Genomic DNA, 15787 nt, shown 5'->3' on the forward strand with positions numbered 1-15787 from the left:
GTTTTATATTTTTTTTCTTGAGTTTTCCTCCACCTTGATCACCTCGGCCGCTGTGTGGGAAGATGTGAGTGACAGGTCACCCTTAACCATCCCACATCAAACCTTTTGGGATCGACTGCCATTGTGAGCGTGTTTTCCTGAGATTGTTGAAGCCGATGCTGATGCATTTCCTCACTCTGTTCGTAAGCCGCAGGTTGCTGATAACACCAAGAAAGTTCCGACACAGCCACAAGGCCGCCACAAGTCACTCAGCAAGCTCCCGATTCACAACACTCATCAGCGTGAGCATGTCTTTCAATTCAAGGTAATGTAATCCCCTCAAGAAAACCGGAATCTGGCGTGTTTGAGACCTTTGCCGAAGTATCCTCGGCTGAGCTCAGCCGCCGCTAATCATTTTAATGAAGGCACATAAACGCAAGAGCGCAACTAGCTGTTTGCACGGCAATGTTATATAAGCACCCAGCACACCAAACGAAATAAATGAAGTGATTGTGATTCTTTAACTCATTCACTGCCATTCACGAATTTATTGAGGAATTGAAAATACAATGCACATTTTTCCATTGTGGGACGATTAAAGGTTCTCTGATTCGGAGGTTTTCTGAAAATATGACGTAGAGCACCATTCCCGAATTTGTTCGGGCTTTGTTGTTTGGTTGCTGATAAAGAGCTGGCCGTGGCCTCTGGCAATGTTTTCTTTTCCACAAGGGGGCATCATTTCCCTTTTTTCCATGTTAGCACTTTGTTCCAGCTTCAGCTGTTAAAGGACAACCAATGTCTCCCGACAAGTTGTGTCCATAATTTGTAAAATGACTTCTACTGAGCGTATTTTACAAAGATTCCACCGCATATAGCTATATTTTACGTTTTAAGACTCGCGCTGAATATTCCGGAAGTCTTGTTTTTGAGTTGGTGACGAGTCCGTACGTTGCGTCACTGAAGGAACTTCCGCCCCTGACCGAAAAAAGGACACATTGTAGCAGTCCTTCCATCACGTCAATGCATTTTGCTGTACTTTGGTCTGAAAACGTCGTGTAGGACCAAAAACAGGCAGATGAGGGCGACAAAGCTCCATGTAAGGAATTAATCAGCCTGTGGAAACGTGCGGATTAATTCCTTACACGACTTTGTCGCCATTTTCTGCCTTTTTTGGGTGCGACATTTCCCACCCCTGATGCCTCAAAATGACACGGAATAAATTCTTTAATCGATTGCAAACATGTATGCTTTCTTCTTCAGAACTATTTGAATCATATTCATAACTGGATGAGTAACACGAAAGCATATTCTCCGAATCTGAATCCATTGTTTTGATTCTCGAGCAAGGCAAGATGTCTTGTCGCGACACCGCGAACATGGGGGCGGGACCTTCTGAAATTGGCCACTTCCGGTTTCAAATTGAAGGACTTTTTAGACACTTTAAGTCATTTTTATTGGTGTTTCGCCTTTGACTCAAAATATCATACTGCGTGTTTTGGGTATTTTAGGTGCTATAAAACATTTTTCTGATGTCAGTTAGGAAACAAAAAAGTGACGTCGGTTGTCCTTTAAAGCGCTATAGAAACCAATATATATGTACTGTTTTGCATTTGATTTTGTACACCCGCCCTCATTTCAAGCTCATATAACTCCAGACCCACATAATTTAGTAATGAACTATTCTTTCTGATGAAAGAAGAGAGTCTAAGGATTCTTGCGCTGCATTGAATGTTTATATAGGTCCTAAAACTCAATATTCTGTGGGTCCTGGAATTTGAGTGAAAATGACAAAAACCCTGGCACTGGAGTGGACGCATTTTTGCACGTCTGGCAGTTAAAATGTGCTAATTTCAATTGTTTTTCTGGATTTTTATCCTACCTGTATCCGTAACAATGACCAGTCTGAGCAGCCGGTCCTCAATTTGGACATTTTTGCTCCTCAACAAAAGTATGTCCAAACACCAAATTTAGATTCTGTATAGGAAGTTGGTCTGTATCTGTTTCCTCTTCCACTATTGTTTCCCCCCTGAGACCGGTCCACTGAGGAACATTCACCCTGACAATGGGGAAGGGGCAGAGGGGGGGTGTAGTGGGCATTGTTCGACACTGCCCATCAAAAGTCAAGACTAGAGGATACCGATGCAACCATGTATATGTGACTGCACCCCTTAAAAAAGCAACACAAAAAAAACATCAGCCATTATCCATCTTCATGCAGCAGGAACAATCACCCGCCTCAACGCCCCCCCCCCCCATGCTACTTTCCCAGGAGCCTCATTGTTTAATTCCCACCGCGTTTGGAGGAGTCACTCCATTGTTACCTGTCCTCGAATTGTTTCCCACAAAGACGGAAACCTATACACTCCCTCTTCCTCTCGATGCAAAGTCACCTCCATCCTTGAGCTTGATTTTATTGATTCATTTTTATTCTCCCCTGAAAGTTGCAACAATGTTAAATTTCATCCGTATCATATGTTGGCTGCTTTCCCTCCTTTTTGTGAACTTGGAAGTCATGTTCATCAACAATAGCCTCCCGCGTCAGGAGTGATTAACTCCCCAGAGGTCAGAGTTGAACAATTCACTTTATTCGACCACAATTCGTAGACAGGAAAGGCTCATTGTGCAAAGTAGATAATGTTCCATTATGAAAATGTTGCTGTTTCATACAATAACAAGGCTATGCAGCTAATAACAGACCTCCGACATTGTTGGTTGATTCCCTGAATGCCATCAAAAAGCTCCCACCAAATTACATTACTCAATAAATTACTCTTTGGTGACACAATTAGAGACAATGACAAAAGATCAGAGCACAAGTATGACACTGTGTGGACTTATAATGTACTTCATCCGTCCCTTGTCTGTATTTGAAAGGCGCTAGCTCTTTTCAGGACGATTCCTGTTCAGAGCGGCTTTCGGCGTGAACTCCAGTTTCTCTTTGAGGCTCAGCACTTGGGTGCCGTCCATCCCGGCTTGTTCCAGCAATTTCCTCTCCTCTCTCAGTTCAAGAATGCTCTTCTCCTCGCGGGGTTTGGGTGTCCCCCTGATGAACCACTCCAGGTGGTAACCCACCGCTCCCACCACGAAGGCCACTGGGAAGGTGACGTATGGGGCGTAGGTCCGCATGGCTGTCCAAACTACAGGCCACATGGCTGCTTTGGATGCACGGATTGGGGGTGGGGGTCTGGGGGATAAAAGTACATTTGAATATGTGTATGTTTCAACCCAATTTCAAATACCATTACTGCAGTGATAGCTTGGTTAATTATTTCCCCTACTTGAATGAGTTTTGTAACACAGTACAGTAATAACATTATACCTTACTGAATTCCTTCAAAGGTGGCTCCCCCTGGTGGTACCACGATAAAATTTATGATTTAATAAATGAATAAAATGTATAATTTATGTTAATTTACTTTTACATTTTTTTTGATCAGCTATATCTTTGTGTATTCTATAATTACACCGTCGATAAATAACCTTGCCATTAAACAACTGGGCACGATTCACGTTTACAGAATGAGCAGGTGAAAACTAAAATATTGCGATAGAATTTAAACCACTTATTAAATAGTTCAGCCGCGCCAGGGAACGTCTATTGTTTATTGATTATTATTGCGCTTGTCGAATATACCCCGTTGCTTCTGTCATTAGACTAACCTTAAACGCTTCGCTTTGTTGACGCAGTCAGTCAACTTCCTGATTGTGATTTGATTGGTTGAATTGTCTTGTTCGTTTCGACCTTAGCGGTTGTTACGCCGTTTTAGCTCTTCTCTACCACCCTCCAGCGGCCAAAGTGAGAACACATTGAAAAGGGAAAACAAAACATTGCGATTGTATCTCATAGCTTTAATCGTGGTATTAAACGTAATACAAGACAAAAAGAAGCTAAATATTGAGTTTGTATATGTTTATTTATTTGAAAAGTTTTATTAAAGTACTTTAAAAGTGCCATCTCCACATGTTAATATGCTGATTGTTTTTCATTATACTGTACCATAAAAGAAACATCAGTATTTCACACCATCACCATCATTTTGGCAGTCTGTAGAACATAAACGTCAATGGAATACAAGTTTCATTAAAACAGGTATAGGGTAAATTTGTTGGAAACCCTCTTGTTTTGATCAACATTTTTAGAATGGTGGTATCAAGGTGCAAAAATGCATTTTGTGGTATCAGGGAACACACTAAAGCCCATGATCACAAATTATTCACAGGTGGGAATTGATAACAACAACTTTGATCCAACTTTACTATCTACATGTAAAACATTTGCACATGCTAAATACTACAGAGTTTATTAGGAATGAGGGGAGGATAGTTCATGGCTATCAGGAATACGAGACTGCGATGGTCAATAGACATCTTTGAGGCTTAAGATCGGATGCTAAAGCAAAAAAATGCGGCCAGAAATAGTAAACAGAAAGGCACCTGTGGTGATACCGCAAGCATCATAGCAATCAAACACATTGTTAGTTCTTTGAATGTTATTACTTAAAGTGATAGCCACGTCGCGAGAGCAACGAGTCACAAGAGGTACTGGCTGATATGTCAAATGCCGAACTGCCGTCGAAGAGGCATGGGGGGGTTACATTTACATGAGCCTGGTAATGGCGCCCGAGAGGAAGTCCTCATAGCTAAGGCGGATGTTGCCCACCATGGTGGTGTCTCTTTCCCTGAAAACCTGCGTCATGCTCTGCAGTTGGGTGCAGACCTGGATGAAGCGATCCAACTGAATGCCGGGACGCGCTGGATGCACGCTGAAGCGCCGCACCAGTGACTCAGAGAACTGGGGACTCAGGTTGTAGCCCATCTGTGCGAGGGCTAAGGGGGGTAGATGACAGAATGCCAGGGTGAGATGAGATAGTTTTTGAGTTGATACACCATTTCATGAGAGGGTTACCTTGGTGTAGCTCTGTGCCGTTGATAGATCCAGAGCGGTCCTTGTCATACTGCTGAAAGAGTGCCCTCCACCTCTGCATGAAGTCCCACAGCGCCGAGAAGCCGAAAAGGTCGATACGGCCCGACTTTGTCTTGTCAAACATGTCTAAAAAGGACATTCGGGGATGTTTGAAACCCATGTGATTGTAGTTTAATGTTGATTGTGATGTTGAAGGACGGACGACTCACTGATCATCATCAGGCAAGTCTCATCATTAAAAGTGGACCAGTTGGAGTTGACGAGCGCCTGCTTGAGCTCTTTCAGGTTGATGAAGCCGCTGTGGTCCGTGTCGACGCTCTGAAACCACTGGTATGCCTCTGGATTGACACCTGGGGGGACGCCTCCTAAAGACAGAATAAGGTCCATGAAACTGAAGAACAAGTGAGTAGGAAAATGGAGGTGCGGCATTTCAAATGGAATGGTACTCATTTCACTTCCATCATTTCAGAGAACAAAGGAGGACTGATGAACAAATGGGGCCTGTAAAATGATGGCCGCAGCACCTGAAGGAGAAGGATTGCGATATGGTGCTCCATGAGGTTGGCCTCCATAACCCACACCCCCTTGTCCTGGCCCATAGTAGCCTCCTGGTGGAACTGTTGCACCCCCATATGGAGCTGAGGGTGCAGATCCATACGGAGCTCCAGCTCCACCATAGAAGGAATTTGGTGCTGGGTGTCTTGCCCCTGGATGTCCCTACAAGAAAGTACAAGGCAGAATTCATGGGACGAATAAAATGCAACAAAGAGAGACGCGACGGATTAATGGAGGTAATGCACTACTAATCGAATGCAGGAGTCACATGTCAGATATCCAAACCTTACTGGACATACAATATATAATTTCCAACATTACAGATGAAATGATCAATGTTTTTGTTTTCTATTTTTTTCTTATTCTACTTATTCTTCTGAGCGCAAATCTTCGACCATAGTTTGTCTGACGTGTAGCTACAAGCTAACGTTACATTTGACACTTCCTTCAAAAGAATTAACATGGGAGCAAAAAATGTTAAAATGTACAAGTAAAAACGTAAGATTACGTTAGTTTCGCGCACAGACAATAAAAAAAAGATTAAAAAATGTAGTACCTCACCGTAGTGGTAACTCATTTTTATTTCCTATCCCAAAAAAAGGTGGGTCCTAATCGCCTTTAGAGGCGCTTATTGGTGCATTTTACAAAACACACCCGTCCTTTTCGCATTTGATTGGACAATCAAGCGCAACATTTTCTCGATTTTGATTGGACAATCGAAGCGGACGTGTGATGACGTTTCTTTTTCTTTAAGTGCACTTTCAAAAACAAAACAAACAATACACTATTGCGCTTTCGAAAACCATTATTTACATTATTTTCCATTGCTTTTCTGTGTTAAAAAATACAACAAAATGTTTTTTTTTGAAATGACTCATTTCTCATGTGACCGACGCACCGATACTGAAGCACAAAGGCCCCAGTGACGCTCTTTATACCGTCTATCCCTCCAGCGTTATTTGTCATCGGATTGTCGTTTATTTCACTTTTGCAATTAACATCGGACAATCTGCAGCAAATTACCCCCCCCCACACACACATATTCACTTTCATTAAATAAAGTAGAAAAAAATGAAAACAATAATGTGACTGACATGACATTTATTGTAGTCACATTAGCTTTATTTTAATTTTTTTATGTCTGTGTAAGCTCTCAGTCGTACAGGAGTGGTCCATCGATGAGAAGGTTTCTTCAGCCGTCATCTGTACAAATTTGAAGGTTTCGGACGTTTAGCCTCCTATCCAAGAGGCTTCGTCAGCGATGTTTATATTATTATGTTAATATTATTATATATTACATATTTATGTCCATAAATATGTTTTTGCTTACACATTGTAAAAAAACAATAGAGTAAAAAAAAAGTAAGGCCACTGGTCATTGTGTTGTTCTCTTAACAGTGGCCATATGAAACATTCTTGGCTCCCAAGTTTTGAACACAACTCACAAACACAAAATGCAGTGTTCACACGAACCTTACCTTGAGGGAAATTTTCCAGATGTTGCGAAAATGAAACAAGAAGAGGTACGGGCATCTCCTGTGACCATGCTGAAGTCTCCTTGAGCCCCCAGTTGCGGAATGAGACAGACTTAGAGTGCATTCCAGGTATTTACAAGTCATCTGTGCATTGATCAATGTCTTTATGCTTTGAAGAAGCTGCCAGGACGAGTCTCTCAGAGATTTTGAGCTCCTTAAATATTTGCAACTTTTCCGTTTTCACGCGCTGACTCATTTCGGGGTTCTTTGTCTTTCTCCTCAGCTTGCGTGTTGTTGAGATTCTGGATGGAGGTGGTGGGATCGAGTCGGATGGAACTTTTGGATCTAATTTCTGACATGGGTATCGCCAGCGGTCTCATTTCGTGATTTTCGGCGAATGATTTCCTGCGTATCTGATTCATCTTCCTTTTATGTTTCTGCACGCGCTTGCAGATGAAGTAGATCATCTCGCAGATGCACATGACGATGCAGATCACCGAGGAGACCACCATGAAGAGGGTGAAGATTTTTTTCTCGGTGGGCCGGGAAATGAAGCAGTCCACCGTGTTGGGGCAGGGCTCCAGAGAACATTTGGACACTCGAGGCAAGTCAAATCCGTTGTAAATATTGTGGAGGATGTACAGAAAGCCGGCGTCAAAGCACGCCTTGAAAATCAGGCTCACCTAATTGGAGATAGAGAGACAGTTTTTGCGCCATCGGCTTGAAAAACTACATATTGCCGCCGCCCATCCTTACCAAGTAGGTCCACCAGAGACCGCCGCGTTTCTTCCCGGGGTTGGCGTACAGATGAGCTCCCTTGTGCAAGTTGGTGTACGCCAGGTCTTTCTTCTCACGATATTTGACGTGACAGGACACCATTAAGGAGGGACAAGTGACAAAGATGAGCTGGAGGGCCCACAGGCGGATGTGTGAGATGGGGAAGACTGAGTCATAGCAAACGTTGGTGCACCCGGGCTGGGCGGTGTTGCATACAAAGTCTTTGCTCTCGTCGCCCCACACCCGCTGAGCCGCCACCACGAACACCAGCACCCGGAACACAAACACCACCGAGAGCCAGACCTGACCGAATGCCGTGGAGTATTTGTTGACCCCGCTCAGGAGGACCTCCAATGCCGACCAGTTCATGGTTGTCACTTGCCTGATCGACTGATGGAAATTTTCTCAAGGGAAATCTTAAATGGAGGGGAGGGGGTGGTGTAGGATGAGCACTGCTGGTTTTGGTTTGAAAATGAAAGCAAAAGCGAGGCACAGCAAAATAAACGGAAAAAAAAATAATCACAGATCGATAACGAAACAAACGAGAAATGCTAGCATACGCTTTTTTTTTTTTACTTTTTACAAAGTGTAAGACTAAAAAAGTGATTTTATTCCGCAAACAGCTGATGGGGGATTGTTCTCATGTGGTTTTTTTACGATCCTGTGACGTGAAATGATCATATGCAAAGCACACATTGGTTTTCTGTGACTCGTCGGGCTGGTCGAGCAACTTGCTTTCTCGTCACCGCGACAAGGTGTGGTCTCGTGTTTGTTGCCAGTTTGTTGTTTTTTTTTTAATCTCCACTTGGACTTGGACTAGGACAAGATATGCCCCATAAACATTTTTTTTGTTTTTTAACATTATAATATTCTTCATTCTAATATATTACAATAATGGCTTGTTTTTCTGTTTTATAAATATATATATATATATACATATATATATTATACGGGGCAGAGTTTCATTCATCACATCTGAATGAGAACAACCGTCGGCGTATTTTATTGAATTGAGACACTATACCTTCAACCGTGCAGTTTTTTGCAACATCCAAATTAGGATTTACATGCATCACGTTCAAGAACTCGAGGACAAAAAAAGTCACCTTTTTTTTGTTGTTTTTGTTACGATCGTAAATATGCCATCAAAGTATTTGTTCCCAACAAACAGACACGCTTGGAGAAATTTACATCATCTTTCTCAACGAGGACCTTTCGAGACAAAGAATTTATTGTGCAGTGTCAATATGGATCTTACCTTACTTTGCGGAGAAGCTCGTCAAATGAGATGACGGCTTGCTGGTTGCTATGAGAGGCTTGACGACAGCTTTCCAAGGATGTCGTAGGAGGAGCTTCAACTTCCGTGTGAGAGAAGTTTTACATATTTGTAAAGTAGATCCAGTTCAGGGACTCAAGTTGTCGTTGGACTTCACCATTAATGGACCCAAGGGGGGTCAAAATATGGATCAGCAATAGTCAGGAGAAAGTTCTCAATATTTGCTCCTCCCATCTATTCATCATACTGTGATGTTATTTTATATTTAATTCAGCGTTCAGTCACAAAAATAATGGCACGTGTTATTTGTGTATTTATTTATTTGTCTGGTTGTTTATTTGTTAGTGGCCCCCAACTTTAAAAAAACTATTTATTTATCTATTTATTTATTTATTTATGTTTGGTTTTTGAGTGATTTAATGCAGTGACCCCAACTTAAAAATACTTATTTATGTGTTTATTTATTATTAGTTATTAGTTATTTAGAGGACAACCAACGTCACTTTTTTGTTTCTGAACTGACATCTGAAAAAATGTTTTATAGCATCTAAAATACCCAAAACACGCAGTATGATATTTTTAGTCAAATGCAAAACACAAATAAAAATGACTTAATGTGTCCAAAATCTGCAAAAAAATTGAGCATTTTCAGAAAGTCCGGCCACCAGTTCGTGACGTCACGCCAAGACGTCTTGCATTGCTGCAGAATCAAAACAATGGCTTCAGATTCGGAGAATCTGCTTTCTTGTTACACATCCAGTTATGAATATGATTCAAATAGTTCTGAAGAGGAAAGCATACATGTTTGTAATCGATTAAAGAAGCCCCTCCGTGTCATTTTGAGGCATCTGGACTGCAATGTAGCGTCCCAGAAAAGAGGCAGAAAATGGCGACCAAGCTCCCTGTGAGGAATTTATCAGCCTGTGGAAACGGGCTGATTATATGGAGCTTGGTCACCCTCTTCTGGCTCTTTTTTGGTGCAACATGACGTTTTCAGACGACATTGACGTGATGGAAGGACTGCTACAATGTGTCCTTTTTTTGGTCAGGTGCGTTCTTTCAGTGACGTCACATACGGACTCGTCACCAACTCAAAAACAAGACTTCCGGAATATTCAGCGTGAGTATTAAAACGTAAAATATAGCTATATGCGGTGGAATCTTTGTAACATACGCTCAGTAGAAATCATTTGAAGCCATTTTACAAATTATGGACACAACTTGTCCGGAGACGTCGGTTGTCCTTTAAATAGTTATTTATTATTTTTTGAGTGGTTTAATGCAGTAACCCCGACTTAAATAATCCATATTTATTTATTTATTTAAATAAACAATGCCGGAACGTGCGTCTTGTACTGCGTTTCATAAATGTATTCAATATTTATTCCAGTCGTAAAACTTTTATATGAAATTACATGCATCCATTTTCGATGTATCTCTGCAAAATAAACGTGAAGAAATAAAAATGCATTTGACCGTAAATGCCACTGCTGATAGTATACTTCAAAGTCTATTATCATAAACTGAGAGGTGGGTAAGTTTAGCCTGGGGAAGATATCAAATCTTTACTCCAAGGCATCCCACTTTATCACCTACAATAAAATTACACGTTATACTTGAACTGCATCAAAGTTTGGGCAAACAATTCAGAGGTACGAATGGGTGAATCTTTCAAATGAAAATTAAATCAACTCCAAGAACAATATCATCATTTTGTTCATATTTGATTTGCTTGCGTTAGTTTCCTCCCGTGAGTCAACAAAAACTTTGATATTGATTTTGCACGACATTGTTTGTATTCATTCCTTTTGGTGTCGCTTGAATTACAGACACTCACAGGGCATCATTCCCACTAATACAAAGAAGTGAAAAAAAAAACCAAGATATTTTTGGAACGTGCATGCAGGTCAATAAAGTCATGAAAGTCATGTTCGCTTTAGCTTAAGTTGCATTGACTACTTTGTTGGTTAAGTCACAAAGCGATATTTGCCACATTGTTACTCTGCCTGACTGCTGCATCTTGTTTGATCGTGTTTTTGCAATTAAATGAGAAAGTGTAATTCCACCTTGAGAAAAAGCAACTTTTACTAATGGCCGATAGAGGCCGCTAATGATCCATACTTGGCCACGACGCGTAAACACAACTCGGAGGAAAACAAATGGCAAAAATAAATAAATAGACACAAATAAAGAAACACACAATAGATGAATTGAATAACAAATAAACAAACAAACAAATAAAGGAAGAAAGAACGACACAAATAAAAATAAATACGCAAATAAATAAATAGATACATTTATAAACAAATGAATACACTAATAAAAATAAATAAATAATCACACACACAAGTAAAACGATAAATAGAAAAATAGAAAAACAAATAACTAAATACATAAATAAAAACACTAGTAAATAGATACATAGAAACATTAACACAAATACATGCATAAGAAAGGATGCTCTTTAAAACAAGAGGGACTATCTGAAATATGAACAAATACATTTTCTGCCTATTGTATGTTGCTCCAAAAAAATAATAACATTAAAACAACACTTTTAACTTGATCAAAACAGTGTTTTGGGTTTCCTATCCTAACATGTACATATGAGGCGTCATGTCCACACTGGTTTCCGAAGACTGGGAGGCACCACCGGGCGAGTGGCGCCACAATTCGTGCATGGATTCCAAGCGCTCTGGCTAACGTGTCTGCCTGCTTTGTTGTTTGAGTTAACGCAAAAGTCGCACTTAAAGTCTCCCATTTGTCAAACCTCCACACAATACCATGACCGTGCCGGCACAGAACAACTCATTTCTTTCCTCTCCGCCGTTTTCCTCACCAATACCCAATCTTCCGATTACACCGCTCACCCCAATCCTGGTCTCCGGCACTGCTGTTGTCACCCTCATTAGAGCCGGTGACACGGAGCCAACCGCTTTCTGCGATGTTGTTGACAAAGTCACGTCTTCATTGCCTTTTTGGATGATGGCTGCGTGCCCCCCCTGGAGAAGGTCAACCGCCGCCTTCTCTTGGCTTCTGTCTCGATGTCACCGTGTTCTAATCGGTTTGTCAAACGATTTATGGTGTTAATTAGTAGTCTGAGACAATTTATGCATGCATGGCGGAATCTTTGTATCAATCTGTAATGGGAGTAATTTTAGTAAAATAGTAGACAACAATGGCTCAGGGTGTGCTACAACTCCTTCCAGCTAAGAATACGACCTTAAAACAACGACGAGCGGAATGTAAAATTGATGCATATTAATGTTTATTATTGCTGATGAATAAGTGTTATATTCAGATTTTTGTTTAGCGATCCTTTGTACTAAATTATAGGGCCGTCGGTCATCGGCCTCCAGCATTTTATTATTTACTTTTATTTAAATCATGTTTCCTGAGTTCAATATATCAAAAGAAACGTTTGAAAATGTTCATTTTTATTATAAATAAGTTCACTTTTGACGTTCATTATTGAGTGCAAAACTGGTTAGGAACAAAAATGTCAGAGGGAGATATCACTGTAATGTGGATTGGATGAATGCAAGGGTATCTGTTGTTAATAGTGGATCTTTGACAAAGGTCACATGTTTCAAACAATTTGGCGTTGAACTTGCTTCAGAATTGCCCACAGAAGCCGGTGAGTGTACCCCAAACACTTTGTTCTTTTGATCACACTCATGCATCCCTTTTTATTATTTTATTGACAAAATTGAACTTTATAAAAGCAAGAAAGTAAGTGTCGCGTATGGAGTGTTCTTTACTGGACACCAGGTGCACTTCTTTCAATTGGTTCAACGGGAAAGGAATTGAAGCACCATAATAAGTACACCATCGTGCAATTCTGGCTTGTTGCTTTACAAGGTTAGACATTTTTGTAAATGGATTTTCTTGTTTGCAATTTGGAACATATTGCAGGATGCTATGCCAAGTTGAAGAGACTCTTGCTTTGTGATGAAATGAACCTGCAGCAAAACACAATTTGTGCTCAGAACATTCCCACTTTGCATCTCTGGTTCTGTGCGCTTTTTAGCTAAAAATGATTCAGAACATAATAGAGCGGCCCGGTAGTCGAGTGGTTAGCCCGCCGGTTTCACAGTGCAGAGGTCCCCCTGTACTCCCTGCATGGAGTTTGCATGTTCTCCCCGGGCCCGCGGGGCTTTTCTCCGGGTCCTCCGGTTTCCTCCCACATTCCAAAAACATGCAGATTGAACACTCCAAAATTGTCCTTAGGTGTGAGTGGAAGAGTGGCTGTTGTTTGTCTCTGTGTACCCTGCGATTGGCTGGCAACCAGTTCAGGGTGTCCCCCACCTCATGCCCGAAGACAGCTGGGATAGGCTCCAGCACCCCCCGCGACCCTAGTGAGGATTAAGCGGTACAGAAACTGGATGGATGGATGATTCAGAACACATTAAGTAAATTGAGCGTTTTTTTTTTTTGGGTGAGATACCCCCCGCAAGAATAAATGAAAGAATAAAACTCCCTCGCCTGCAACCAGTTTTTACCATTTTAGTCTTTTTGTATAACACTGCTGTGATTATGTTTGCCTTAGAATGAGTCAACCATATGCGCACTCGAGTGTCATGAAAAAAGAACATTATCGAATTTTACCGATGTGCTCAATGACTTAAGAGTGCTCTCTGCTTACCATCGGTAATACAGCACTTTATCGAAGAGCACGGTTGATATTGATATTCTGCATTGGAGCGGTCGCGGTTACTGAATACATCTTGAGCTGATACTTTCGCGAAATAACACCTAACATATTTTTTTCTGCAACTGTGAAAAATCTTGCAAGTTCCTAATTCCGTAGTTGTCACAATGTTAATTGAAATGTTTATGATTCACCATGTTTGATGTTCGTAAAACTGCGACTTGAAGTCGCAATGCAAGTCAAAGTCAACTTTATTGTCAAATATGCTAATATGCATGACATACAGCACAGATGAAATTAACGTCCTCTCGGACCAGCGTGCAAGGCACTTCTAACGTGGCTAAAAAGACATGCAATTGACAACAGACAATACATGCAATTTCTGAATGTAAGGTGAGGTAGTGTCGTCTGGAAAGTGAGGTAGTGACGTATGTAAAGTGAGGTAATGATATATGTAAAGTGAGGAAGTGACGTATATAAAGTGACATAACGTAGTAATGCAAAAACAAACAACAAGAAAGGGTTGAAGTGAGGTCTTGCAGAAAAAAATAAGAACAAAAAAAATCGAGTTCAGGATGATAGTACAGCATGTAGCGTTTTTTATTAAGTTGTCAACTTCTAGTAAAACATATTTTATTTTACACATACAGTAAAGTCTCGTTATATCGATATCGGATATATCGATAGTCCCGGTTATATCGATACTATTTCTATGCACGCACGGAGAAAATTACATGCAAACAGGGTCGGATATATCGATAGTCCCGGTTATATCGATATTTTTTCGGACTCCCTTGAATATCGATATAACGAGACTTTACTGTATATATATATATATATATATATATATATATATATATATATATATATATATATATATATATATATATATATATATATATATATATATATATATATATATATATATATATATATTATACAGTATTTAATGTAATGTATAAATGTATGACTTAAGTGACTGAATAATATTATGTCATAATTTATTTATTTATTTATTTATGTGTGCGCATGTATTTATGTATTTATAATAAATGTATATATTTGTTTTATTTATTTGTCCTTTGTTAGTCGTTTGTCTTTAAAAAAACAGCTTCTGATTACTTTAGGAAAAAAATGGAGCAATGAAAACTTTTCAGGACAGAAACAAGGACATGTTGACGAAAATTACCCCCCTCTACATTATGAGGTCCAGACATGCATCGTATGGTATATTCCAAACAAGCTTCCATTTACAGTAAATTCATCGATATTTTTGCGCTTACGAATACCAATCATGCGACATTGAACATTCCGTGAGAGAGGGTCAATCATGCATTGTCTTGCTTTCTAAAGCAAATTCCATAGGGAAGGCGTGCGTCCCCCAATGTCTCTGCACTGCTCAGACGATGTGATGCATTTTTATCTTGAACCTAAGCCCCTTTTTCTGAAAAGTGTGTCAGCGATGGGGGAGCCTTTAACCTTGTGCTTTATTGTCACGGGGCTTGAAAATAGGTTTTATTCCAGGGCGAAGATGAGATAAGGCTTTGCCAAGGATACCGACCCCTCGGCCGATTTCCACTCGCCTGTACAGGCTCATTGCTGCCCAGACGGCGGACATTACATATTTCCCTCCCCCCACAACCCCCTCTCCCCATTGTCACTTTCATTACAACGGAGACTTTTTTTTGCGATTGACTTTCATGTTCTGTCCACCGCCTCCATCCAAAGCGCCCTTACGGTCACCCATCTTCATTATTTTTGTCATTTAACCATTTCGCCTTTTCAGTGTGATCATTTATCACCCGGCCGAGGTTGAGATTGGCCGTCCTTTTGATAACCCGAGCCGTTTGCCCTCTTTGCTTTTTGTTCAGAGCACAAACCATCTCGCGTTATTTTGCTGTTCCATACAAGTCATGTTTTTGCACATGGGATGAAACCAGAGTACCCGGAGAAAACCCACGCAGGTGCGAGAATAACATGCATACTGGACTCGGGAATCGAACCCTGGACCTATTCAGTGTTAAAGGACAACCGACGTCACTTTTTTGTTTCTTAACTGACATCAGAAAAACGTTTTATAGCATCTAAAATACCCAAAACATGCAGTATGATATTTTTATTCAAATGCAAAACACCAATAAAAATGACTT

At 40.5% G+C, this 15787-nt stretch overlaps 4 protein-coding genes and 1 long non-coding RNA gene across 8 annotated transcripts in view; 2 read left to right on the forward strand and 3 right to left on the reverse strand.

Annotated features, from left to right (window-relative positions):
- The window catches only part of LOC148882831 (tissue alpha-L-fucosidase-like), a 74749-nt gene extending 74057 nt beyond the window's left edge, over positions 1-692 (forward strand). For 2 of the 3 annotated variants that reach the window (XR_016118593.1, XM_089023084.1), the window contains one exon: positions 188-692. The gene's annotated coding sequence lies outside the window, so the exon portion shown is untranslated. The remainder of the gene's footprint in view (positions 1-187) is intronic. The other variant, XM_089023085.1, reaches the window with a different exon arrangement.
- A 1802-nt stretch (positions 693-2494) lies between these two features.
- smim12 (small integral membrane protein 12) lies at positions 2495-3726 on the reverse strand. Its single transcript, XM_089023096.1, has 2 exons — positions 3640-3726; positions 2495-3163 (listed from the first exon to the last, which is right to left on the reverse strand). Exon 2 carries the CDS (start codon positions 3127-3129, stop codon positions 2857-2859), a length of 273 nt encoding a protein of 90 aa, XP_088879222.1. The 5' UTR covers positions 3130-3163; positions 3640-3726; the 3' UTR covers positions 2495-2856.
- Positions 3727-3874: 148 nt separating this feature from the next.
- pef1 (penta-EF-hand domain containing 1) lies at positions 3875-7077 on the reverse strand. Of its 2 annotated transcripts, none has more exons than XM_089023091.1 (5): positions 6937-7077; positions 5428-5620; positions 5113-5268; positions 4886-5029; positions 3875-4806 (listed from the first exon to the last, which is right to left on the reverse strand). In XM_089023091.1, the coding sequence occupies exons 1-5, from the start codon at positions 7075-7077 to the stop codon at positions 4577-4579; spliced, it is 864 nt and encodes a 287-aa protein (XP_088879217.1). In that variant the 3' UTR covers positions 3875-4576. The 2 variants fall into 2 exon arrangements, with proteins under 2 accessions (XP_088879217.1, XP_088879218.1); XM_089023092.1 differs by lacking the exon at positions 6937-7077 and adding an exon at positions 6015-6074.
- Positions 5168-7525, forward strand: LOC148882836 (uncharacterized). The gene is made up of 5 exons (XR_016118594.1): positions 5168-5305; positions 5373-5694; positions 6956-7062; positions 7217-7294; positions 7387-7525. It is a non-coding gene; the product is annotated as an uncharacterized LOC148882836 (long non-coding RNA).
- Positions 7149-9883, reverse strand: gjb9b (gap junction protein beta 9b). Its single transcript, XM_089023093.1, has 3 exons — positions 8969-9883; positions 7690-8126; positions 7149-7616 (listed from the first exon to the last, which is right to left on the reverse strand). Exons 2-3 carry the CDS (start codon positions 8077-8079, stop codon positions 7149-7151), a joined length of 858 nt encoding a protein of 285 aa, XP_088879219.1. The 5' UTR covers positions 8080-8126; positions 8969-9883.
- Between the last annotated feature and the right edge of the window lie 5904 nt (positions 9884-15787).

Source organism: Hippocampus bargibanti, linkage group LG20, assembly GCF_051943395.1.
Source record: "Hippocampus bargibanti isolate YZ-2025 linkage group LG20, ASM5194339v1, whole genome shotgun sequence".
In the NCBI taxonomy this organism is placed as follows: Eukaryota; Metazoa; Chordata; class Actinopteri; order Syngnathiformes; family Syngnathidae; genus Hippocampus; species Hippocampus bargibanti.

Bases quoted from the DNA above. Each gene is read 5' to 3' on its own strand.
- smim12 (XM_089023096.1), bottom strand. From the start codon at position 3,129: ATGTGGCCTGTAGTTTGGACAGCCATGCGGACCTACGCCCCATACGTC.
- pef1 (XM_089023091.1), bottom strand. From the start codon at position 7,077: ATGACTTGTAAATACCTGGAATGCACTCTAAGTCTGTCTCATTCCGCA. The intron at 5,269-5,427 runs GTGCTGCGGCCA...TTCTGTCTTTAG, and splicing joins TCGCAATCCTTCTCCTTCAG to GAGGCGTCCCCCCAGGTGTC. The intron at 4,807-4,885 runs GTAACCCTCTCA...TACCCCCCTTAG, and splicing joins CGGCACAGAGCTACACCAAG to CCCTCGCACAGATGGGCTAC.
- gjb9b (XM_089023093.1), bottom strand. From the start codon at position 8,079: ATGAACTGGTCGGCATTGGAGGTCCTCCTGAGCGGGGTCAACAAATAC. The intron at 7,617-7,689 runs GTAAGGATGGGC...ATCTCCAATTAG, and splicing joins GTCTCTGGTGGACCTACTTG to GTGAGCCTGATTTTCAAGGC.